At 34.0% G+C, this 24840-nt stretch overlaps 2 protein-coding genes across 2 annotated transcripts; one reads left to right on the top strand and one right to left on the bottom strand.

Moving 5' to 3' along the window:
* Positions 1 to 9249: 9249 nt before the first annotated feature.
* Positions 9250 to 11976, top strand: LOC120188904 (NAC domain-containing protein 91-like). The gene is made up of 6 exons (XM_039192280.1): positions 9250 to 9448; positions 9536 to 9798; positions 10160 to 10300; positions 10421 to 10825; positions 11151 to 11450; positions 11567 to 11976. Exons 1-6 carry the CDS (start codon positions 9295 to 9297, stop codon positions 11852 to 11854), a joined length of 1551 nt encoding a protein of 516 aa, XP_039048211.1. The 5' UTR covers positions 9250 to 9294; the 3' UTR covers positions 11855 to 11976.
* A 5983-nt stretch (positions 11977 to 17959) lies between these two features.
* Positions 17960 to 19679, bottom strand: LOC120188905 (B3 domain-containing transcription factor NGA1-like). The gene has a single exon (XM_039192281.1). It carries the CDS (start codon positions 19179 to 19181, stop codon positions 18243 to 18245), a length of 939 nt encoding a protein of 312 aa, XP_039048212.1. The 5' UTR covers positions 19182 to 19679; the 3' UTR covers positions 17960 to 18242.
* Between the last annotated feature and the right edge of the window lie 5161 nt (positions 19680 to 24840).

Raw genomic sequence — 24840 nt, 5'->3', positions numbered from 1 at the left:
TACACCAGAGAGTGTTATAGCAGCAGATTTAGATTCGGAATGTCCTGCACCCCAGAAGAAGAAGCAGAAGGTAAGTTGAATAAAAGAAAACTTAATTTGATCTTTATCATGTTGTTGTGACAAAATTTTGTATGTAAAATTGTAGGTTGAAAAAGCGGATATTCCAAGCGGAATTGATGACATCGAAGCTGCAATTTGTGATTATTTATGGAATAGTGAGTTAGAATCGGGGTAAGTGAAATATATTGCTTTGTGAGTGATATTTAAATATTTCATGACAACATATTAATCCTAATGATTCATACATATATTCTGCAACAGGCGTTGGATGCCAACAACAAAGAAAGTGTTGAGAGTATTGCTATCTTTTGGGGTCTCATATTGGATAACTATGTGAAATTCACCGACTGTGAGAAGGTTAGACACCATACCAATTGCAAATGATGTTTTTGGATATAGAATGTTGAATTTTTTCAAATTGGGTGTGAAATTTGTTGCAGATCATGATCACAATAAACTACCATAATTCACATTGGTATTTGTTGGTGTTGGATATGGTAGATCGTGTTGCAACAATATATGATAGTATGTTTACATCTGAAGCAGCTAAACAGAGAGTGAAGGATGCTAAGAGATTGGTATTACATGTATGAAATGACATTATGTAAATTATAATGCATAATTTTTTTGGATCACAACTTCTTCTTTTTTTAATGCAGATTAAAATATTAGATTTTTATAATAAGAAACGCATTTGGGTTGAATACTGTGGATCTCTAGGAAAGTTCCCCTTGAAAAATTTCAAATTTGTGGAGCATAAGAAGAATAAACAATTGAATGGGTATGAGATGTTATCATAAATAGAAAGCTTAATTTATGCAGGATTCATAATTGACATGTATGGTTTTCAAATTTTGTAACAGATATGATTGCGGCATGTATGTGATGATGTGGATGGAATCGATCGGTTCTACAGAGGCAACTGTTGATTTTGTAAGTGGAATTAAAAATTTGTTTGTGGTAAAATTGTTAAAAGTCGTAGATTGAATGATGTGGTTTACAATACTTAACGTTCTGACAATTTGAATATAGGTTGTTGGAGAGTGAGATCGATCTCGAATATTAAACGATCTCGTAAGCCACAATCAAAATCAACGAAGACAGGAGATAACAAAAGTTGCCACGAGACACAAGAATAACAAAAGGATGCAATGATGTAAATGTAGGGTTAATTTTTTATATGATTTATAATTTTGTATAAGATTTATAATTTTGTATGTGAATGTAATTATGTATGAGATGAGAAAAGTTACCAGTAGGTTGTTGTACATTTTCTTATACACATTAAGAGTCATGTTGATACGTACGATATATGGAGATTGTTGTAAAAGGTAAATTTATAATGTAGTTGGTAAAAATAGACTTTTTACTGAAAAATTAATAAACACTGATTTGTTTCCAACATTTTGTCCATTATGATTACCAAACGTTAAGTTTCCAAAAAATAAGTCAGCATATGTGTAATGTAATAGGTAAAATTTATCGATCCTAGAAACATATGCATCTATAAGTATAATGCAATAGGTAAATTTTCAATGTAACCGGCATAAATATATCGGTTTTATGAGAGAATATGTATACAACATGTATCGACACTTTTTTAATTTTGTGTCGATACTTTTGGTCCAGAATGAATGCCAAAAAGGATGCAACCATAAAGTGTCGGTACATTTATAAAAAGTATCGATCCCAGAAATATATGCATCCATAAGTATAATGTAATAGGTAAATTTTCAATGTAACCGGTATAAATATACCGGTTTTATGAGAGAATAGGTCTACAACATGTATCGACACTTTTTTAATTTTGTGTCGATACTTTTGGTCCAGAATGAATATCAAAAAGGGTGCAACCATAAAGTGTCGATACATTTATAAAAATTATCGATCCCAAAAACATATGCATCCATAAGTATAATGTAATAGGTAAATTTTCAATGTAACCGGTATAAATATACCGGTTTTATGAGAGAATAGGTCTACAACATGTATTGACACGTTTTTAATTTAGTGTCGATACTAATTTAAATATCGCGTGTTTTCCCCCCTTCATTATTTATTCGATACAAACTCCAAATCGATAAACCCTAAACCTAAATGCTTCTGAACTCTTCATCTCCGACGAATACTAACATTATCATAACAGTGACGATCATATATTCAGGTAAATTTATCGATATTTTATGGGTTTGATTGATTTGTATATTGGAGTTTTTTTTCCTGAATGTGTTTGTGTTCCATTGTAATAGCATCCACACCAAAAATGGCTCCAAAACGTCAACGTCAGAAGCGTGGTCTTTCTCAAAGCTCTTCTCAACCCAGTTCTTCTCAACCATAACCTCCTTCTCAAACAAACGATTCTTCTGAGGAAATCAGGTCCTTCGAAACTCTGCACTTTAGATCCGATATGGAGAAACAAAGATGGCAGACGAGTTTTAAAGTAAGGAAGATTTGTCCCGAACGTGTCATTGACCTGGGTTTCTTGTTTGATGATAAATATGCATTTAGTTTTAAATCTACATTTACATCTTGGGGTTGGCTTAAATTCCTTGGTGTAGAACCTAAATATTACCCAAACCTAGTTAGAGTCTTCTACAACAATGCTTCCTTACAGCACAAGCCTAATAAGACTAATATAATAGGAATTAATACCCATGTCATGGGGAAGGAAATATATATATCTCCGGAAACTATTGCGGAGGGTCTAGGTGTCGAGAATAAAGGGGATTCAAATGAAAATAATTTAGATACTACAATACAATGGGTTGCTAGAAATAGCCAAATTTACCTAGATGTAGAGTCGAGAGTGTTTCACAAAATGCTCACATGGTATATCCGACCTAGTGGGGAAAACATTCAACGCTTCGAGACATCGATTATTGGTGGATAGCAAAGTATAAATTCAAATCCAAAACAGCTCCAAACATTGCTAAACTGATATTTAATACAATTGTATATATGGTCACAAAGGGAGCAACAATTTCAACTTCACTACCATATGGATGTGTCATCACCCATCTGTTGAAGAAGAAATAAGTTGATTTTTCGTATGACGCCCCTATTCGATTAACCCGCAAGATTGACATGTTATTTATTAAAAAAAGGGATATGATTTTGTTGAAAAACTCAGTTGGAAGCGTGTCAAGAAGGTCGAATTAGATCAAGAGAGGGAAGAAATGGACCCCATTAGCCATGAAGACAAGCAACCAATTGGAGACGCAATGATGGAAGAAGCTCCAGTTAGAGAGGATGTCACAATTAAGACCGTGATGGAATACATGGTCAATTTTCGGGAGCATATTGATTCCCTTGTGAGTGGAATGCGAGCCGATATTTCATCATTGTGCGATGAAGTCTCCATGTTACGTGACGAATTACGTCAACGACATCAAACGAGTTAGGTAATTCATTATTTATGTTTCTAAACATTTACACGTTCTGAAATATATTTTATTTTATTTTAACAGATGTGGACAACCAATCGGTCAATGAAGATGAAGATGACGATGATGATGATGATGATGATCCAAACAAGTATATCGTGTCTACAACGCCGCCTTCAAGAAAACTTTTAATTTTTGATCTCAATGGTGCCCTTGCATACATCCCAAGACTGCCTGCAGGTTTTAATTCTATTCTTTTGTATCCATTATTTTAACATATAAGCATAGAACTTTAATATCATTTTCTTCATGTTGTAGATGTTGTCCTCAGAACAGGATTATTTGAATTTATGCAATTTTGTGTAGACAATTTTGTTGTTGCCATTTGGTCTTCCAAGATGAGGTTAGAACTGTTGAGCAATTGAATTACTATAGCCAAAATCTTTAATATACAATTGAATGTTAACATTCAAATTTGATTACAATCTCATGCATAACGTCGACCATGTAATTGAGAAACTACATTTATTTTCTGAGCATTTTCTATTCGTTTGGGTAAGATGAATGTCATTACAATTTGCTGACTTTTCTTTGTCTATGATTCCTACATATTTATGTTCGACTGTTTGTGAACAGGATCAAGCAAAATGCAAAACATACGTTAATGTTACCTATTGTAAAGATCTCAATGATGTTTGGAACGCGTGTCCTGATTTTAACGAGCTAAATACACTTTTGGTCGATGATTTAGCGGAAAAAATGATTTATAATTCGGTAAGTTCCATTTATGCAATATGTTTTTCCAGTTAAACAGGTGTTCCTACATTGATTATTTTAACAATTTATGTGTTTATATAGAAATACAATTAGATATGTCCACATACCTTTGACGTTGCTTCCCATTCGAACAACAGTGCTCTAGATATGACACAAATTTATTCATGCTTATGCGAATTTATTTTATTGTTAATAAAATTGCATCTCATTAGTTTGATAATTTAAATTATTTATGTATGTCCTCAGAAAAAGGCGGAAACATACGAGAGTATTTGGAAAATTTGTTGAAGGCGCCTAATGTTCCGGACTTTGTTAGAAATAACCCTTTTTCATCGGATTAATTTCGTTGTCGGTACATTATTTGAACATTGTTGTGTATGTATCTTTTGGTTTGATTATATTGTGTGTATATTTTCATTAATTATTCCATATTTGCTTTTCTGTATACAGATACATTTGGGATTGTTGAAATATCAATACTAGTTATTAATGTATTTTACATCTGCGTGCAAATGTATCGAAACACATTATTAAAGAAATGTTTTCTATGATCTCCACAACAAAGTTTTCATACTTAGAAATATCAGTATATTTATAATCGTTTTCTATAATGTATTCAAACTTAAAGTTTCTCATAAAGTGTCAATCCATATATAAAAAGTAACGACCCAAAAAACATCGAAACCCATAATTATAATGTAATGGGTAATTTTTCAATGTAACCGGTATAAATATACCGGTTTTATGAAAAATATGTCTACAACATTTATCGACACTTATTAGTATTGTGTCGATACTTTTTGTCCAGAATGGATGCCAAAAAGGGTGAACCTACAAAGTGTCGATACATTTTCATAAAGTGTCAATCCAAAATGGTTGCACGCATAAAGTTTCGATACATTTATTAAAAGTGTCGATCTCAAAAACATCAAAACCCATAATTATAATGTAATAGGTAATTTTGTAATATAACCAGTATACATATACCGATTTTATGAGAGAATAGGTCTATAATATGTATCGACACTTCTTAATATTGTGTCGATAATTTTTGTCCATAATGGATGCCAAAAAGGGTGAACGCATAAAGTGTCGATACATTTTTAAAAAATGTTGATACCAAAAACATCGAAACCCATAATTATAATGTAATAGGTAAATTTACAATGTAACCGGTATAAATATACCGGTTTTATGAGAGAATAGGTCTATAACATGCAGCGACACTTGTTAAATTTGTGTCGATACTTTTTTTCAGAATGGATGCCAAAAAGGATGAACACACAAAGTGTCGATACATTTATTAAAAGTGTCGATACCGAAAACATCGAAACCCATAATTATAATGTAATAGGTAATTTTGTAATATAACATGTATAAATATACTTGTTTTATGAGAGAATATGTCTACAACATGTAACGACACTTTGTAAATAAACCCCAGGTTTTATTGATTATGCTGTCAACATGATTAACCTGGATAATCCCAGTTACAGAACTAATTCCGACCATGATTGCGGGAGACTATACTCTACAGATTGTTTGGCATTTATGTGATGATGCGGATGAAATATTAAACGGTCTCATAATCCACAATAAAAATAGACTAAGAGAGTAATTTTTGTAAATATATGGTTAATTTTGTATAATTTACATTATACTCAAACTGAGCTTGACTTGAGGACATGTTAGTTTGTTATGTCCCTCACCGTTGCAGTACCCACATTGCCTAATTATCTTCTCGACCTTATTCTTCGGTACTTCTTTTCGCTTGCGTTATTTTCGTTGAAGGTCACGAACGTTGTTTACTACAATGCTCTGGTTGACTGAATCATTCAAACCAAACGAGTTTTCTAATTCTTCTATTAGTCTTTTCATTTCATCTCTTGCGGTTTTGAAAGACTCGTCTGTCTTTGATGCAATGTAGCATAACCTACTTGACGTTGAACATAAAGCAGCGAACCGTGCCATTTGCATCACTTCTGGAGACACATTCAAGTCAACATAACTGGCTGTAGAAGCCTTCGCATCATTAGTCCACCTACTTTGAATCAAAGTCTCGGGCAAATATGTGTAATTCAAGTGCTTCAAAATGTGAAGTTGATGGCGACACAGAAGTCCAACAGTCTTGAATTTTTTGCATGAGCAAATTAGGGTCTTCGTACGAGAATCAAAACTAATTTCAAATTTCCTATTTTTTTCTTTGTACTTTGATAAAATATAATGTTGACATTCATCTGATAAGGACTGAATCTCTGCCTCAATCCGGTACAATGTCTCCCGTAGAAGTTTATCTTGGAACGCACGAAAAGATTCGCGGGTAAAAATCGCAGCAACATGGCTTTCAAGGTCGAACAGTTTTGTGATTTGGAAGGGCTTCATATGGGAACTTAAGTAATCCGCTTTCAACTCGTTCATACGCATTCTACTAATTTCATCTTCAATTGCACGAACAACATCTAAATATGTCATCTTGTGTTTCAGTGCAATCGCTAGTGAAGCATTCATATACTCGCACCTTTGTGTTGAACGAATATTGGCAAAAAAATGACCGGTTAGATATGCTTGTGCCCATAAATGTCGTGTATTTCCCTTCTCAATCACACATGGATGTTTTTCGACGTTGAATTCTGAAACAACCGAACGCCATTGAATATCAAATTCCTCGGTTTTCCACCAGGAAGCCATGCATTTTGAGAATGCTGCTATAAATTTTGGGTCACCAATGTTAACTTGTATATTGCGAGAAAGATGTCAAGAACATAATATGTGCTTAGCATAAGGGATAACAGATTTGATAGCCCTCTGCATTGCCCTATCCCCATCGGTGACAACTGAAATATGTGATTTATTCATCATGGCTTCTAAAAAATTATGTAGCACCCACTCAAAAGATTGAGACGTCTCGTCAGCGATTATGGCAGTGTCAAACACAATTGTGTTATGGTGATAATTGACACCAGCAATAGGCATAATTGGTCGACCATACAAATTATCTTTGTACGTTGTGTCGAACGTAATTACATCACCGAAGCATGTGTAATCCGATCTCGATGTAGAATCCGACCAAATAAGATTATATAATGTCCCTGATTCGCCTACCGAGTATGTCATAAAAAACCCGAGATCATCATATTTCTTATAATCAAAGTAGGCAATAACTGCATTCACATCCCCATCGACGATTTCATTTGCTTTACCTCTTTGAAGTGCATTGTAGAGGTCTTTATGTGTAAATCCAACATTATGATAGCCCCCTGCCTGCTGCGTTAAATAGTTCATTACTTGTGACGTGCCAACACCGACCTCTTTCAATGTTGTTGTCTCGTCGATATCAGCCTTACTTACAGCTCTATTAGAACGCATAAATGGTGTCATAGCAGGTGTGCACAATGCATGATTATGTTCCTGATAAGACTTACTTATAACCCACTTATCGTTTGTATTTGTTGCTGTAACTACGACTCTAGCCTTACAGCATGTTCTTGTCTGGTGTATGAACACGTTGACGATTAACAATATTGACTTTTGATGCTCGAAACCCTTCTTTGGAACAACAAAATTCTTATGTCTTCACATTTCCTTCCACGTCAAGCCGTGTTGTTCCCTTACGTGCACTAAACCCATGTTCCCGTGTGAATCCCTTGTAAAAGTACCAAGCTTGATCACGTGAACAGAAGAGATGACCAACCAATCTGTCAGATTCATCAACATTATGTACTTCATGGCATTCCTCGGTTGGCTTAACATTGTCTTCATCAGTATGATCCATGGTAAAAATTTTGTTGTGCAAGTTCAGTGGTCCCGGAGTTGATGGAGATGTAAGCAAAGGTTCATTGAATATGTTTCAGTCGTGCTGCTTTCAATAGGATGTGGTATTGGTAGTGGTAGTTAAAGGGTGGGTACAACATTAAATTCGTAGTACATATTTAGGTATGTACAATAACTACCCAAATATGTGTCGATATATTTTATACAAGTATCGACCCAAAAAACATCAAAAAGAATAATTATAATGTAATAGGTAAATTAACAATGTAACCGGTATAAATATACCGGTTAATTAGAAAACAGATCAACATAATATATTGACACTTGTGTAATTTGTGTCAATACTTATTGTCCAGGATGAATGCACAAACGAGGTGCATGCATAAAATGTCGATACATTTATTAAAAGTATCGATCCCAAAAACATCGAAACCGCTAATTATAATGTATTAGGTAAATTTACAATGTAACCGATATAAATATACCGGTTTTATGATAAAATAGGTCAGCATCAAGTATCGACACTTGATAAATTTGTGTCGATATTTTTGGTCCAGAATGAATGCCAAGAAGGGTGCAACCATAAAGTGTCGATACATTTATAAAATGTATCGATCCCGAAAACATCGAAACCTATAAGTATAATGTAATAGGTAAATTTTCAATGTAACCGGTATAAATATACCGGTTTTATGAGAGAATAGGTCTAAATAATGTATCGACACGTTGTTAGTTTGTGTCGATACTTTTTTCCAGAATGAAATATGAATGTCCAACCAGGTGCAAGCATAAAGTGTCGATACATTTAAAATTGTATCGATCTAAAAAACATCGTAACCGATAATAATAATGTAATATGTAAATTTGTAATGTTACCAGTATAAATATATCGGTTTACTTCGAAAATAGATTAATATAAGCGCTACCTATTACATTATATAAGAGCTACCTAATATGTTATTGTACTTGATAATATTTCCGGTTAAATGCTTATTTTATTATATAAACGCTACCTATTACATTATATAAGCGCTACCTAATATGTTATTATACTTGATAATATTTCTAGTTAAATGATATAATATTACTAGTCAAAATTTTAACCGATCGTTTATTTAACCGACCACACAAATAAGCCAAGCCGAAGACCATAAAAGATTGCGAGTCAATGCTTTGGTTTGTATTAGTGTACACTTCGAATTCATCTCACTTTCACACACACACTCCACTTTCTCACCTGCTTCCGACACTGGCACCCCCCTTTCTTCTGTAGTGCAGTAATAAGGTAGGATCGATCAAGAACATGAACATCAACCTAGAAATTGGGTTCAGATTCCTTCCACCTGATGAACAAATCATCAGTTTCTTCCTCAAGAATAAGATGATCGGTGATCATAAAACCACTCGCCATATCAGAGAGGTCGACCTCCTCAAGTATGAGCCCTGGCAATTACCTGGTAAACTAATATTTTCCCATTATCACTGTTTGTTTTTAATCTTGAAAATTTTGGTTGCTGATTTTTTTTTTCATTTTGAGAGGACAGCCGTGTCTTTAGTACAGTCTACATATCCAGAGTGGTTGTTCTTCTACAAACTCAACAAGATTTCCGAGAAAAAAATGGACAGGTTAACCAACTCTGGGTTCTGGAAATCAACGGGTGCGGATCGGCCAGTGAGTTATGGAGGTAGGCAGATTGGTACCAAGAAGACTTTGGTTTTTTATACGGGGCGTACCCCTAGTTGTGTCAAAACCGATTGGGTCATGCACGAGTTCCGCGCCAATTCCGACTTCCTTCCTCATAATGCGGTAATCTTCGTGATCACATACACAAATCCATCCTCAGCTTTTGCTCTGTTTACATGTGTATATATGATGAATGATATGATGGCTTGTTACCAGCTTTTTATGGTTCTGTTTACTTTAATTCCCTATAATGTTACTGAAGTTGATGAAGATCATGTAAATAGTTCTGTAGATTGCTGATTGCTTCCTGTTAATCTTGCCAAATTAGGATTTAAAGTTGTAGTTTGTTGCATTAATCTGCATTCTTTTAGTACGCTGTACAATTGGTAGAAAGCTGCAACTTTAATTTGTTAAAATTGGGTAAACAACTGGTAGCAGAGAATTCCTAACATTTTGGTCCTTTTTTGGCCTTCAATTTACTTAGAATAATAGTTATGTGGTCGGCTACTTGAGGAACAATGCTGCTGAGAAAACTGAAAACTTGATTTCAAATGTCGGTCAGACAAGTGCACATTTTGCGGCTTCTAGTTCCCCCAAAGATGCTGTTTGGTTTACGTCTATGGAGGTGAGAATGAACATGACTTACAATCAGCCTTTTCTCTGAGTAACAAATAAACTTTATTTCATGTGTGTCGAGCCAGCATTTACAGAAATTAATGCTTGCTTATCAATGATTCATACTTAGGTGGTTCGTCAACCGCAGTCCGAGAGTATGGATTATGAAATGGCTTTGCAGATGCAGATGCAGATGGAAGATGAGGGAATATTTGCTTCTGATCTCTCACCATCCAGGGGCACACATGATCTCCCTCCAGCCAGTGTCAATAATGAGCAGATCATGATTGAAGAAGGCATCTCCTTTGAGGATCTGGATTTCCTACCGCCTGATGCATTGGTTGATGAAGAGCAAAATGAGTGGCAACTTCAATTCGACACCATTGAGGAAGAAAGGGAATTCATGGATTCTTTCTTCAGTAACCAAGAAGAACATACCAATGTAGAGGCTGAGCACATATATTGCCTTGATTACAGGGCAACAGACTATGCTGGGAATAGACACGACACTGACCCTAAATGGGACAATGCATGGGTAAAGAAACTATCTTAAGTAGCTACCGTTGGAGAGTTGGCCTAAAAACTGAGTCAGTACTGTAGGAGAACAATTGCTTGAATAATGTCTGACACTGTCACATTTTATTACAGTTTTGAGTTTCTAATTATGTTCTCCTACGGTGTATTAGGAATCTCCAGGGAATTAGAAAGTCTATAGTTGTGTCGACATGTTGAAGAGGTCATACAATGTTGCTTTTCTGCAGTCCTGGCAGTATAATTATTTTTGTTTTCCTCGCATCTTTGTTGAGTTTCATATTTGGACACTGGAAAACTTGACATAACCTCTGTGTCTTGTATAACAGTGTGATCAACTAGTTCATATGCCTGATGAAACTCACCATGGCCATTCGGAAGGACTCAATCAGAAGCGAATGGAAACTGGTGTTCATCATGATGAGATCCTGATAATGGATTCCGGGGTTGAATCGGCAACAGTTACAGCCTATGAGATCAATGGTCTTGAATCGGTCAAGGAGGAAAGGTCAGTTATCTCAAGAGCCTGCAAACCTGAGCCAAAATCCCACAAGTCAGTGGCACAGGGGTATCCAAGAAGAGTCCAATTACAGGGTAAATCTTCAGGGAAAGTAGTGTCCAGAGACAGGGTAAGTTAGTTAAACAGTAGAAGGAAACTTAACCACTTCAAATGTGGATTGAAATAACAAAGCTTTCTTTACAACTCTACTAACTGTTGTTTACTCCACCCGCTTTCCTTTTGCAGACCAGAGAGAGTGGCATACATAGTCCTGTTGTTCAGCCAGTCCAAAACAAGAAATCAGTTGTGCAAACCAACAAAAGCCCTAAAATGGATCGGGACAGGAATACCAAATTGGTCTTGAACTCAAGATCTGAAGTATCGGCTGGCAACAGTAGGAAAAATTCTTTCAATTTCGTGGAGATGTCCCAGCTAAGGGGCAAACGGAACCCACCATCAGTATATGTTAGAAATGTGATAGTAGGCTCTATTTTGTTCATATTTGTTGTTTGGCAAGTTATGTTTATTCGATAGTTTTAGAGTTGTGTGTGAATCTAGCATTACATTATGGTAAGACACGCATGGTTTAGATCGCTATGCTTGTGTCTCATCTGTGATGGAAATAGGAACAATGATCTTATAAAGACTTGTCCTTACAATGAGCTGATGTATCTGTAGTTAAGTTTAAAAACCTAAGTATCTTCAAGACCATGTTATTTTAATTATGATTAATTGTAATGTATATACATATTATGTACCACTGCATTTATCTAGGATTGTTCACTTTCTCATATACACTTCCAGGCTCTACCTGGTCGGGAAACCTCATCAACATACTACAAGAGTAATGGATGGGATAATGACGGGATGAAGTTATAAAATTCTAGGGGACAAAAATAAATTATCAATAAAAATACAAAAAATATCTAAATTATATGTAAATTTAAAATTTTTAGAGAACAATCGCTCTCATCAATCCCTTTTGATATATCAAGTCATGTATCCAAAGCGTTGACATTGCATATGATACATGTTTAAAACACCAACGTGATACATGTCATGTGTCTAAAGCAATAACATGACACATGTCATAATTTAGTCCCTTAAAGTTGTTTAAAAATATTTTGGCTCCCACAAAATTTTTAGAAATTCAGATTAAGCTTTAAATTTTTTGAATATTCTTAATTAAACCCTCCCATAATTTTTAAAAATTCTCATTAAGCCTCTCAAATTTTCAAAAATTTTAGTTATACCCCAATTTTTTTGAAAAAAAATAAATTGAACCTTTCAAAAATTTTGAAAATTTTAATTTAAACCTCTAATTTTTTAAAGTCTTAAGTTACCCCCTAAATTCTATCGCCAAGTTATGTCACTACATGTCATGTGTCCAAAGTGATGACGTGGTATGAGCTCCATTTTCATGTCATGTTATCACTTTAGACACGTGACATGTGATACGTTATTACTTTAGACATATGACAGTGACATGCCATCAACAAATATTAACTGTTGGTTAGAGTCAACTATTAACCTTGTGGTCGTGGGATCGAGTCCTACGGTGGGCAATTTCATAATTGTTGGAGGTCTTCTACGGAAGTTGCTTTCAACCTAGCGTTGGGGGCAGCCTACTACCCTACCTCTCTCTTACCCCATTATATATGGGAATAGGGTCAGCTTTTAGAGTCAACTATTAAGGGAAGCATTCTGACCAGTTGCTCAGGGCCTCCATTTTTTATAGGCCCCAAATTTTGTAATCTTATTTTTTTATAATCGATGCTCTTAATTTTTTCATTTTATTTTCTCTTTATGATTAAGGTCCTTAATTTTTGTAATCTCATTTTTTACCTTTATAATAGAGGCATCTAATTCTTTTTAATCTCACATTTTACATTTATAATTGAGGCCCCTAATTTTTTTCAATCACACTTTTTATATTTATAAGTGAGGCCCTTAATTTTTTTCAATCTCACTTTTTACCTTCATAATTGAAACTCCTAATTTTTTTCAATCTCACCTTTTAATTTTATAATTTAGGACCCTAATTTCATTATTTTTCTAACATTTATTAGTGAAATATTAAATTAATTGTTCAAAATAATAGAATATACTTTTATTCTATAAGGACCTAATTTTTTAGTTTCGCTCAGGGTCCTGAAAATGTCTGAGATAACTTTGTCGTTAGTCAATTAATAATTTTAGTCTAATTATATATTATTTTAAATCTAAAATGAATCGTTGAAAATTAAAATATTTTAAAATAAAAGAAATAAGGTCGAAGGGATTAATTTTTAAGGAAGTTAGAGTTGAATTTTGACATTAAGGCAAAAGAAAAAACGTAAGCATATAGCATCACCCCAAGTTGCTGATCAGTCCTGAAACTGGAACCTTATGGCCCAAAGGCACAACAAATAACGTAGTTTCGGAGGAGCTTTCTCACAGCGCTGATTACATAAAGTCCAGTTCTTACCTCACTTCCTCGTCCTTGCGTTTTGACCATCAATTTATCATTTCATTCAGACAGTACCCTCCCTTTCTTTATATTAATTGTTTTTATCCTTTGTTTCTTTCTCTGCGTCTTGTTTACTACTTGCAGGAAAAAAGAAACATCAGTATGGCAGGGTATATATATATATATATATTTCCATCCAGCAGATTTCCAACCCTCCACCATTACTACCTACACAACGAAAACCTCGGCTGTGATTATCTGGTTCAAGTTTTTTCATATTACATCATGTTACTCTAGTTTCAGACACCATCTTCTACAATTCCATTTACTAATGTTTTCTTATTTAATTTTGCAGATCATGCATGAATATGAGCTCACTGCTACACTTCCGGACAAGTACGTACTTTTTTCTTCTTCTTTCTGATATTTTTTTTATGTCTGTTTAACTATCAAATTTGGTTATCCATTGTTTAGGAGTTGTCAAATTTGGGTGAAGATCAAGTGTTTGAAGGGTTAGAAGAGCTTTCAGAAGTAGATTGCTACGCAAGAAACAGATGTGGGGAATTGTTTGATGAATGGATTTCAGTTGAGGAATTTGGGAAGCATGGAATTCCCAGTTTTTGTAGCAATGAAGGGATTAGCTTATCATTTGCGGGCATGATAGAGTCACCCCATGTTGTAAATTCATCCGATTATGGCACTACCGTCCCACCAATATTCTTTTGTTTTGTTTCTGACCGTATATTTACTGCTCTTTAGCTATCCTTTCCAATACTGCATGAACTAGTTCGTATTGTCTCGGTTTTTCAGTTTAATTTTGTTGGAAAATGACATTTATGCTTAAGATTTGAGTTTTATTTGTTTTCTAATCATGGTGAATATTTTAGAATTTTATATTGTAATATAATTATTAAGAATTTAATTATTTTTAATAAAAGTCCATTTAAATATATTCAATGCAATAGCTAATAACTTTTTAAGAGTATTCAAGAGGCTGTTAACAGAATCCTTTTAAGAATTAAATAATCTTTTATAAAAATATTTAATTCTTAACTATTTGATTTAGCAAATTAAAATACAGATAACTTTATTGCAAACTTCATCGTTAATATATTAAATATAAATAGTATAAACATTTTACTTTTAAATTAATAATATATATATATATATATATATATATATCAATTTAGTATTAATTTAAATAATATCTTTATTAGTATAAAAAAAATGGTAGGTTCAAATGCATAGAATGTAGGCACATATCCCCTCCAATATCCATTATTATCAAACTTATGCCATTAAAACGAAGATAAACAACAACGTGATTTATGCAACCTTTCAGCTTACCATCCTTTTCCTAATTTCCTATACCTACCTGCATACAGATACAACACCAAAACACAGTTTCGACGTTTACTTTCACCTCCTGCAGGCAACAGCTTCAAACATTATCAAAATGGGGAAAGAAATTTTTAACCTTCAAACAAGAAGAAATAAAGAACAGATAAATGATGCTAGTAAAAGTAAAAGTTGAACAGTGAAATCAGAAATGAAAGAAACTTCTCTTTATCTTCTTCGTACCTTGCACATGCATGCGGCATCTTTATCATCATCAATTATGCTGCCTGTTAAACCTAACCTATATGTACAGCTCTCTTTATAGGGTGTGGTGTGCTGGATTTTCCATTATTATTATTACCTTCTTCTTCTTTATATTTCTGGGTAGCTAGGAATCTTTGGACTGTGAAATTAATTAATCCTTTTCTAACAATAATTTCACCCATCTTGGCTGGCTATCTTATTTAGTATCATACTATATATTTAATATATATACCCTAATACAATTTAGAATTCATTGAGTGATACCAATGGTAAAAGAAAATATAATTCTTTTTAAATGATTCGAGTTCAAGTAGTCACGTTTACAAACTTGTGTTTTGTCAATTGGCTAACAACAAGTACATACAGATGTTTGAATCACCATCTAGACAATAAACTCACATGATTTCATGTTGAATGTTTTTAGCTAACGCAGTGATTAAAAGGATTCAATATCCCATGCTCTACAAACTAGTTATATCTTATTTCCTATACCAATGAAACTGGAATCTTTCAGAACAAAGAATAAAGCGATGAAGACATTGAAATATCTTCTGTTAAAATTTTATATGTGTGTTTGTGTGTTGGAACAGTTAGCAGCCAAGTCCAAATGAAATGCAATTTTGTAAGGCAGTCTGTGTCTCTAGTACATATGTATACAGTATGAAGCTGCAATGCTAGGGAAGTCTGGAAAGGCCATGAGTACGCAAAACAATACTGTTTTAACCTCATTTTTAAATGGAAGTTTCTTTCATTTCCATGTCAATTTAACCCAAACAGTTATCTATATATATATAGTATTTTTTTCTTTCCTTTCGATCTGTCAAATTAATGAAACAATAAATATAAGCCTAAATATTGATTACCTTTTAGGGCCTAAGCAAAACTATATTAGAACGGCCTTTAACCCTCTTGAAATGAAACTTTTTAGCATTTACATGCATAATGAATGCCAGTTGCATTATGAAAAGTCGAGTATTCCATATTACTATTAAATTACTAAGTATGTCTATCACCAATTTAGATATAAGTGTATATTGTTCCAACATTCTATGTCAACTTATGTTATTAGAACTAGAGTGTAAGTGCCAAATATGGATATGTTTAGATGTTTTTCTATATATTCGAAGGATATGTTGAGATTGTATATCTATATCTAAGTATTGAACACAAGTATTTCATAAAAATGAAAATGGTTATTATATGCAAATGACCTATTAATCTTAGAAATATAGAATTATCCAGTTACCAATTATGGCCATAGCATAATGCATGATTCATAATGACTGAAGGACATCAAAGATGGCTTCAAAAACCTGTCAAACTACAACTCATTAAGGCCAAGGCAAACATCAATACTTCTAATTGAGACACAGTGCCTCTAACAGATGCCCTTAACAAAGCTAGAAATAAGTATATCAAAGTGGAAACTCATCTGAATGACATTGATTCCAGCAGCGTTTTTCCATCTAATAAACTACAGAAGGACAAGGCTGAGTTCAGCGCATTTTAATGCTTTACTACTGTTTTGTCAATTCTGAAGCCGTATCACTCAGTAACCAGTAGTGAAAGAAATTGATCCGGAATGTTTATTAATCAATATTTTGAACAATTCAGCATGCTCGTATGGATATCCATCCAAAACTTATACTTTAGCGTTTGTAGAGCTATATTTAATGTCATATTACTATTTTAATTAATCTTCCTAGTAAACTGCATTACCTGGAGCTGCAAATCACCGGAAAGAACATGTAAAAATGGGAACTTTACCAGTAACAAACTATGTAAGAGATAGAGTTCCCATACAAGTAATTTAACCAATACATAAAGACTCATTAGGTTGGTGCATTGATTACTACTTAATAAATGCGCTGACAATATTTGAAGCGAATACATATATATATATATATATATATATGTAAATGTATTCAAACAAAGCTATATATATATATATATATATGAATTCTTACAAGTATCGAGCGAAGTCCAGTCTCAATAGACAAGAGAACTTTTCTGTGTGTAACAGCCCAGACAAGATCATCTGATCATGGCTGTAGAGAGAAGGTACACCAATTATCAAGAAAGTAAGTAAAGGAAAAATCTAACTTGAAAAACAAATGGTTTATATGTAGGAAAATTTTCAAAAAAACTTATCAATAAGAATACAGATAATACCTTTTACAGATGCTGCGGCTTTTCTGTGCTTTACCTGCTGCAATGCCTGCAGCTTAGATGTTCAGCAGCAACAAGTCAAGTATATATATATACACACTATTAAATTAACATGGAGAAACGAAAGAAATAGTAGAAAAAAGGGGGGGGGGAACTAAAGGTCTTTTTTCAAGCTATATATATTTATATATTATATAATATACATACAACAGCTACCATGCATTGGCAGCACAAAGTAATGATGTCAGTCAGGGATGAGGGAGGGAGGGAGGGGAAAGGGAAAGAACATATACAGATGATCATAAGTTAACTAAACAAGAGAGCAACAAATAATATATACATATATGTGTGTGTATATATACACCAATCAAACTGGGGGAAATCTGGGGATGCAGTAAGGAAAGGGCAGGACCTAGTAATGGAAAAATATGATATTTTATATAATAACAAGTTGGGAATATGCTGATAAATCTGTATATGTGTTATACACAATCTTCAACTCCATGTGTTGCATCGTCTTTCATCTTTAGCTCTTCACATATCCCAAACCTCAACTAACTCATGTACTTAAACAATATTTAAAGAAATTAAAAAAAAAACTCATCTTTTCAATACCCTCTTTCCTCAATCCAGTGCCTTTCGGAAAGCAAACAAAAAAAGAATGAAAATGCAACCTTTCACTGTGATTTTCTCTTCAATGGATCATAGATCCAAATCAAAGGACAAGGAAGATTTTCCTTTCTTTGAATATTCAGCTTGCATTCCGGAGAATGGGATATTATTGTTGGACAGTCTTGATTGGAGAGAAGAGGAAGGGAAATTATAAGGAGAATCATGCCCCGAGGAAGATTCGTCATTTGTAGGAGTAGGGCACTCCATGTTCACTCCAAAGAGCCTTAGCCTTTTAGCCGCTGTTGTATTGCCCTGAACAACTGGTATTGAATCGATCACCATTGGATCTCTTCTCCCTTCTTGCACTGCCCGAATTTGATGATGATGATATGATCCATATGATGACCTTAGATGGTACTGCGCTACATTGCCATAAGTAACTGCTTGCTGCTGTTGCAGTAGCTGTTGTTGTTGATGATGGTGATGATTATAAGGATATATGCTGTAATTCAACCGATGCAAAGGCTCGTAGCTTTGTGGAAGCGAGTAGATTCCACCCCACCGGCCGACCGATTGAGGGAAGTTGAACTGATTCTGCGGCTGAAAATGTGCAAACGTTGCGGGATCAGGCACATTAGGCCTTCGCCTCCAATCAATGTACAACCGGTCTTTCTCCGAGTCCCCGACGCCGCGCTGGAACGACACGATATCACCGGCATCGAGCTTCTTTTCCTTGACGAAACGGCTCCACCCTTTGGTCATCACATAACTCTGGCTGCTATTCCAGTACGAGTACCGGAACCGCCACGACTTGCCGTTCCTGTCCTCGAAATTCAATAACAGCTCTTTCTCGTTCGATGAAGAGTCGAGGGGGAAGTACCTCTCGGCGTGCTGCTTCGGTATAACAAGGCGGTTCAGCTTGCCTACATCGCTGGGCGTGACGACTTTATCGAACATATATTCTTTCTCAATAGACCTACTTGCAGTATTCGATTCTTCAATACTACTGCTCCCCAGTGACAACTCCATCACCTCTCTAGTTTCTTGTCCGAAATCGATAGCAAAAATCTTCAAAAGAATCCAAGTTGATGGGAAATTCTCTTAAGATTTCCTCGTCATCTTCACTGATCTCGATAATTAGAGTACTTTTGCACAAAGTTCATACCTCCACCACCAAATTTTACTTCAAGTATAAGATTGATGGGAAAATAGAAGGAAAAAAAGGTTGGAGCATATGAAATAAAACTAAAAACTAGACCTGAGTTTGCAAATACCGGTTTTCTGGGTAACTATGATTTTGTTTGTTCTAGATCTTTGAGGAGCGAAGGGAGCAAGAGACAGGTCCCTAAGTACAAAAACCGACTGAGGGTCGGTGCCTTCTTCTTGGATCTGGAAAAAGAAAACCCTAAAGAAGACAAATTATAGCCATGGGAGAATCAGCAGGGAAGAGTTGTTTCTCGTTGTTGACCTAAGCATTTGGCTTAGAGAGAAAGCAGAAAATGAAAGGAGAAAGTGGAGGAATTAGGCTTCTTTTTGTGCCAATATAATCACGTTGAATAATCATGAAGCATAATCATACCTAAAGAAATACAATATGATTATAAAAAAATCTTACTCCTAATTTAACACATTCAAGAATTAAGCATGATGGTTTATGCACATTTCCCGAAACGGCATCTGCAAATTAAATCAATAATTTTAATTAACATTAAACCATGTGTAGGGTAAGATCTATGAGACGTGAAGGTAAATAAGTGTTCATCTTGAAATTCATCCTGAAATTTTATTCATATTTATCTGTATAATAATTTTTTTATGATTAATATATATATTTTAAAAATATTTTTAAATTCATTACTCGTCTTATAAATAAGAAAGTACATGAATTGATATTTTAGGTAAATATATCAGAAGGTGGGGGGAATAAATATGTATGGGAGCTTGTCCTTTACATGGAATTATTTACATTACTCTCTCCAGTTGTTCAACTCTCAAAACCATGCTTTGTTAAGATAAAAGCCTAGCAACGTAATTTCACATTCAACATGCTTTACCCTAAATTTTGTTTACTTTTAACTTAACCCAGCATTTCTTTAGTTAGGTTTCGATAAGTTTTGACTTTCGGTCATTCATTGTGTGCTGGTCCTGCAAAAAGAACCAAAAATTACTGATGTTTTTTTAACGGTCTTTGTCTTCGATTAAGACGACAAGTGGATTAATTACTTGAATTGAAAATAATAATAATAATAAGATTTGGATCATATTGCAACTTGGTACTTTGGGTGATTAATGTTAAATTAAACTTTGGTGAATGCTATTAATACATGGACTATAGATAGGTATTAAAGTACGTAGCTTCTTAAGCCAAAAGGATAGATGAAGTGCTTGACTTAGTTAATATATCAAACTTTACAATTTTTGTTATTGAAATTATCAGTTAATAACATGTTTTTATTAATATATGTTTTTGAATTTCATAACGATAATGTAGTAAACGATAATAATAAATTTTTATTTATCTAGATACGTACACAATGAACGAATCCTATTAAAAATAAGGGTAGACCACGTACTATTAAACTTAATGCGATTATGCTATTAAAATTTTAATTGTTTTAATTATATCTCTAAACTTTGATTTTGATTTCAGTTAAATTATTGGACCGTTGCAGCTATTGATGCTTAAAATGATGTTGTTTTAAACGTTAAACTTTAGAGATGTATCGATTTTATCACTATACTTTTAAATAGTTCATTTTTTAGTCACTGTTCTTTTCCAGCCACCACCGGCAATGAATCGTCATCCAACACACATAGACTTTCGTAGTAAGATCACCATTAAAACGTTTGTATTTCACTATTCTTTATTCTCCTAGGATTGATTTTCCACGAAATATCTAAAATTAATGAAATTAAACAAAAAGCTTTTCTCTATTTTGAAGGGTTTGGGGTATTTGTTCGAAAATTTGAATGATAAGAAATATTATTTCGAGAAAACGAACAATATACCTCAAAACTAGCCTTACCAGACGACTATAGGAGGAGATTGAAGTATTAGCACGTCGAATCTTTAGATAGATTTCATCGATTTTGTGTGAGTTTTATGAAAAATCAATACGATAAGAAGAAAAAGGAGTGATATGTGACATTTTGATATCGATCTTGATACAAATGAAAATCACTGATGGGCAACGAGTAGCTACCAGCAGCAATCTGAAAAGTTGAGTGCATAAAATTTATATCTTTTTAAAATTTGGTGGCAAACTCAATATATCTCTAAAGTTCAGTGTCTAAAAAACATCATTTAGTGGCATATCCAGAATTTTTTTTTAGGGTGTGCGCACATATGTTAATAATACAAATTTTGTTAATGGGTGTACGTAAATAAAATTTCATAGTGGACACCATTAGTAAAATAAGTATAATAAAAAAAATTCAGATTTCAGGATAGTCATGTGCCCGCCCTCAACAAGTTGTGGCTCCGTCACTAGTCTATATCATCGTGTCTGATAAAATTTAACGGTCCATTGATATTATTGAAGTTAAAATTAAAACTGAATATTATAATTGAACTAATTTAAAATTTAATGATATAAATGATACATTACTTAAAATTCAATAGTATCTAGTTTCATTTATCCAAAAAAAAAAAAGATAAATGGGTGTAGCAATGTCAAAATTTGTGGATGGTTATAGGACAGAATATTCTGTTCCCCTGTCTGGTAATTGAAGACCTTTGAGAACCAGCGATCTGTAAGACTCTCACCTCTTCACTTAATTGCAACTAAAATGCTTAATTTCTACCATTTTATGAATGAGAGAATCGGGTTGGAGCATGATCAAATTTAAAGTAAAAAAATATTTAACCAAACCTAATTTGAGATATTAGGGATAAATACAGAATAATTTTTTTTTTAAAAATATTAATGTTAGGTTAAACTGCAGACCAACTTTTACTCAAAACTCAAGATAAGTGAAACATCACCAAATGTTAAAATGAATCAAAATTAAATGAGAATTTTCAATTTTTAAATTAGAATCGAGAAGATCCGACCATAAATTTATATAGATCAACCTACTACAACACAGTTTATAGTTTTTTTGTTTAGATAAATGAATAATTGATTTGCTGTATTTGTGTAAGTTTAAAGGCTGGCTGCCCGCAGTTTTTGACTTGGCATGCCAGTTTTTCACTGTAGCAACCAGACACTTAGCCCCACTCTTCTGTACCATTTTGAGAAGCAATCAATTTTAGATATCTATAATTTCAAGATTTATTGGTAATAAACTAAACTCTAATTAAATACATTTTAAAATACAGATACTGGCCAACAAATATCTCACAGGCAATGGGTTAACAAGTTCATCATGACACTTTACCTAGTAGGTTTATTTCTGAATCAAGATAAACTATTTAAAAAATTATTGAGCAATTTTAGTGATAAAAAATAATATTTTTTTAAAAAAAATCAGGTTCGAGCATATAAGTCTATAAAATATATGTTGTAAATAGTTAAGATATATTTTAAACAAATACTACATTTTAATCACTAGACTCTAAAGAAAAAAAGGAAAAACCCAAATAAAGATAAAATATTGGAATTAACCTTTCCCTCAATTTGACATTTGACCTAATTATTTGTTTATATACACATGTATTTCATCTCTGATGATAGTACAATTTATTTTATATGAAATTTGTATGGTATGTTTGTAACAAAAAATGCAGAAAAAAACAAACTGGAGACTGGGTATAGATTGAGGCACATGATGATAGAGGAAGCAGGCAATCTAAAGGAGGATATATACATCTATGAGTAAGGAAACTGCAAAAGCAAACACAGCAAAGTACTCTTATATCAGCAGTTGCCAGCTGTCTCAAAAAATGTCAAAACAGTACACTGCATTCATATGATCTCCCTGAACACTTTGCATATGAACACCAATACACCATCTCTTATACATACATACATTACATACATACATACAGAAACAGGTAGTAAGTAACGCTTACCGATAACTTACGAGGAAATCTCATGAGTTAAGCTGATAATCAGAGAAGAAAGGGGATGTGATTCTCTCACTGCTTACTTAGCCTGCTCTTTTTAAAGCTAAAGCATTAGCCAGCCTATTTCAAAAAAACAAAAAACCCTAAAATGGGGGGACCTCTCTCTTCCACTCTCTTTTATCATTTATTCAGATGAAAGGTCCTCATGCTTCATGCGCCACCATCTTCTTTTGTTTCTTTACAGTCAATAAAATTAATGTTAATCAGTGTTGTAAGTACTACCACTACTTTTTTTTTTTTTGTTATTACTGTCTGGTAAAATTTTATTTAGAGTTGCAACTGTTGGGTTGCAGCTTATATATGTAATATAGACACAGAGGGTTAGGACCACTCTCCTCACCCCCCCCCCAACCATATAGTCCAGTTGGCCGTTATCTTATTGCATTATACTTTTGCTCTTAAGCTGCTGCTACTGCATAAGGAAAAGCATCAAATGGATGGGTCTCCATCAACTACTGCTATCCCATTCCATTGAGGATTTGACGATTTCTGCAACATCTGTCATGCCCCAGACTCTAGGGAAAACTAAAGTAAGCTATAAGATTCATTCACTAATACACAAAATTTCATATAATGCTATTATGCTTCTACAGTTTTAAAGATTAATTGTTTTAATGTGTTGTTTACTTTCTCTTGTATGAACTCCACACTAGTACTAGAGCAGTAGTGTAATGGCCCACCCCAGCTGCCTTCTGAAAACCGTTGAGTCTGCCTGTTTCGTCGCTTTCCTTTTTTATTTTTCTCATCAGATACTCCCCCATCTTGCTTGGCCATTAGCTATACCTTGTAGCTCTCTTCATAAACAGCCACTGTTGCAGATAAATATGCTGTCTGTTCATGCTTCAATTGTTTGATGGACCTTAGTTTTCTTGAAAACTGGAAATCCCTTTGAATTTGCAACAAAGATATAATTACTCAACATAGATGCGTGTATATAAATTGCCTGTGTATATGCGATTTTTTTGTTCTGGGTAAAAGCTCTCTTCTTCATTTGTCTATGTCTTGGGGCAGCTAATCACTTCACATGCTGCCATGTTTCTTCTTTATTCCTTTAGTTGCCTTAATATATCTTGTGCTCAATAAAGCTTCGAGCTACCCAAGCTGCCCTCGTTTATCTCTTACACCTAACTCTTTATTTTCTTTCCACCAAAATTTTACACATAGGAGACAATTGGTTTTTCTTTCTTTCTTTCTTTCCTTTAGGTCTTGTATATATCTTTGATGTCCTAATCGCACAAGCTCCAACTATACCGTGAACTGGATCGAAATTAGGGATGATCTGACCTAAGTTTCGCCCGACATAATTTAATCCACACCTAACTCGACAAAATATATATATATATATATATATGACAAAGCTCACGATATAATGCTTTCAAAATAAATAATTCACGAGATAATGCACTCCCTATATTATTTGCTGAAATAGAGTGAAATTCACAGTGTTGGCCGTAGGTCGCCATGCCTTCCGGGCGACCTACTACGTCGCCATGGCTTCCCGGCGAGCTGCACAGAGATAATGGACGATTTAACGTCTGCATGTGCCATGCACGTCCCAACACATAGGTCGCCATGCCCTCCGGACGACCTTGTAGGTCGCCATGCACTCCCAGCGACCTT

The sequence above is a fragment of the Hibiscus syriacus genome, unplaced genomic scaffold (genome assembly GCF_006381635.1).
Source record: "Hibiscus syriacus cultivar Baekdansim isolate YM2019G1 unplaced genomic scaffold, ASM638163v2 tig00116951_pilon, whole genome shotgun sequence".
Taxonomy (NCBI): Eukaryota; Viridiplantae; Streptophyta; class Magnoliopsida; order Malvales; family Malvaceae; genus Hibiscus; species Hibiscus syriacus.
This window is presented reverse-complemented; position numbering and strand designations above follow the sequence as displayed.

What these genes read in the sequence shown, in the direction of transcription:
- LOC120188905 (XM_039192281.1), bottom strand. Translation starts at nt 19,181, where the DNA reads ATGGAGTTGTCACTGGGGAGCAGTAGTATTGAAGAATCGAATACTGCA.
- LOC120188904 (XM_039192280.1), top strand. Translation starts at nt 9,295, where the DNA reads ATGAACATCAACCTAGAAATTGGGTTCAGATTCCTTCCACCTGATGAA. An exon ending in TGAGCCCTGGCAATTACCTG is followed by an intron (nt 9,449 to 9,535) that starts GTAAACTAATAT and finishes TTGAGAGGACAG; the next exon opens with CCGTGTCTTTAGTACAGTCT. An exon ending in CTAAATGGGACAATGCATGG is followed by an intron (nt 10,826 to 11,150) that starts GTAAAGAAACTA and finishes CTTGTATAACAG; the next exon opens with TGTGATCAACTAGTTCATAT.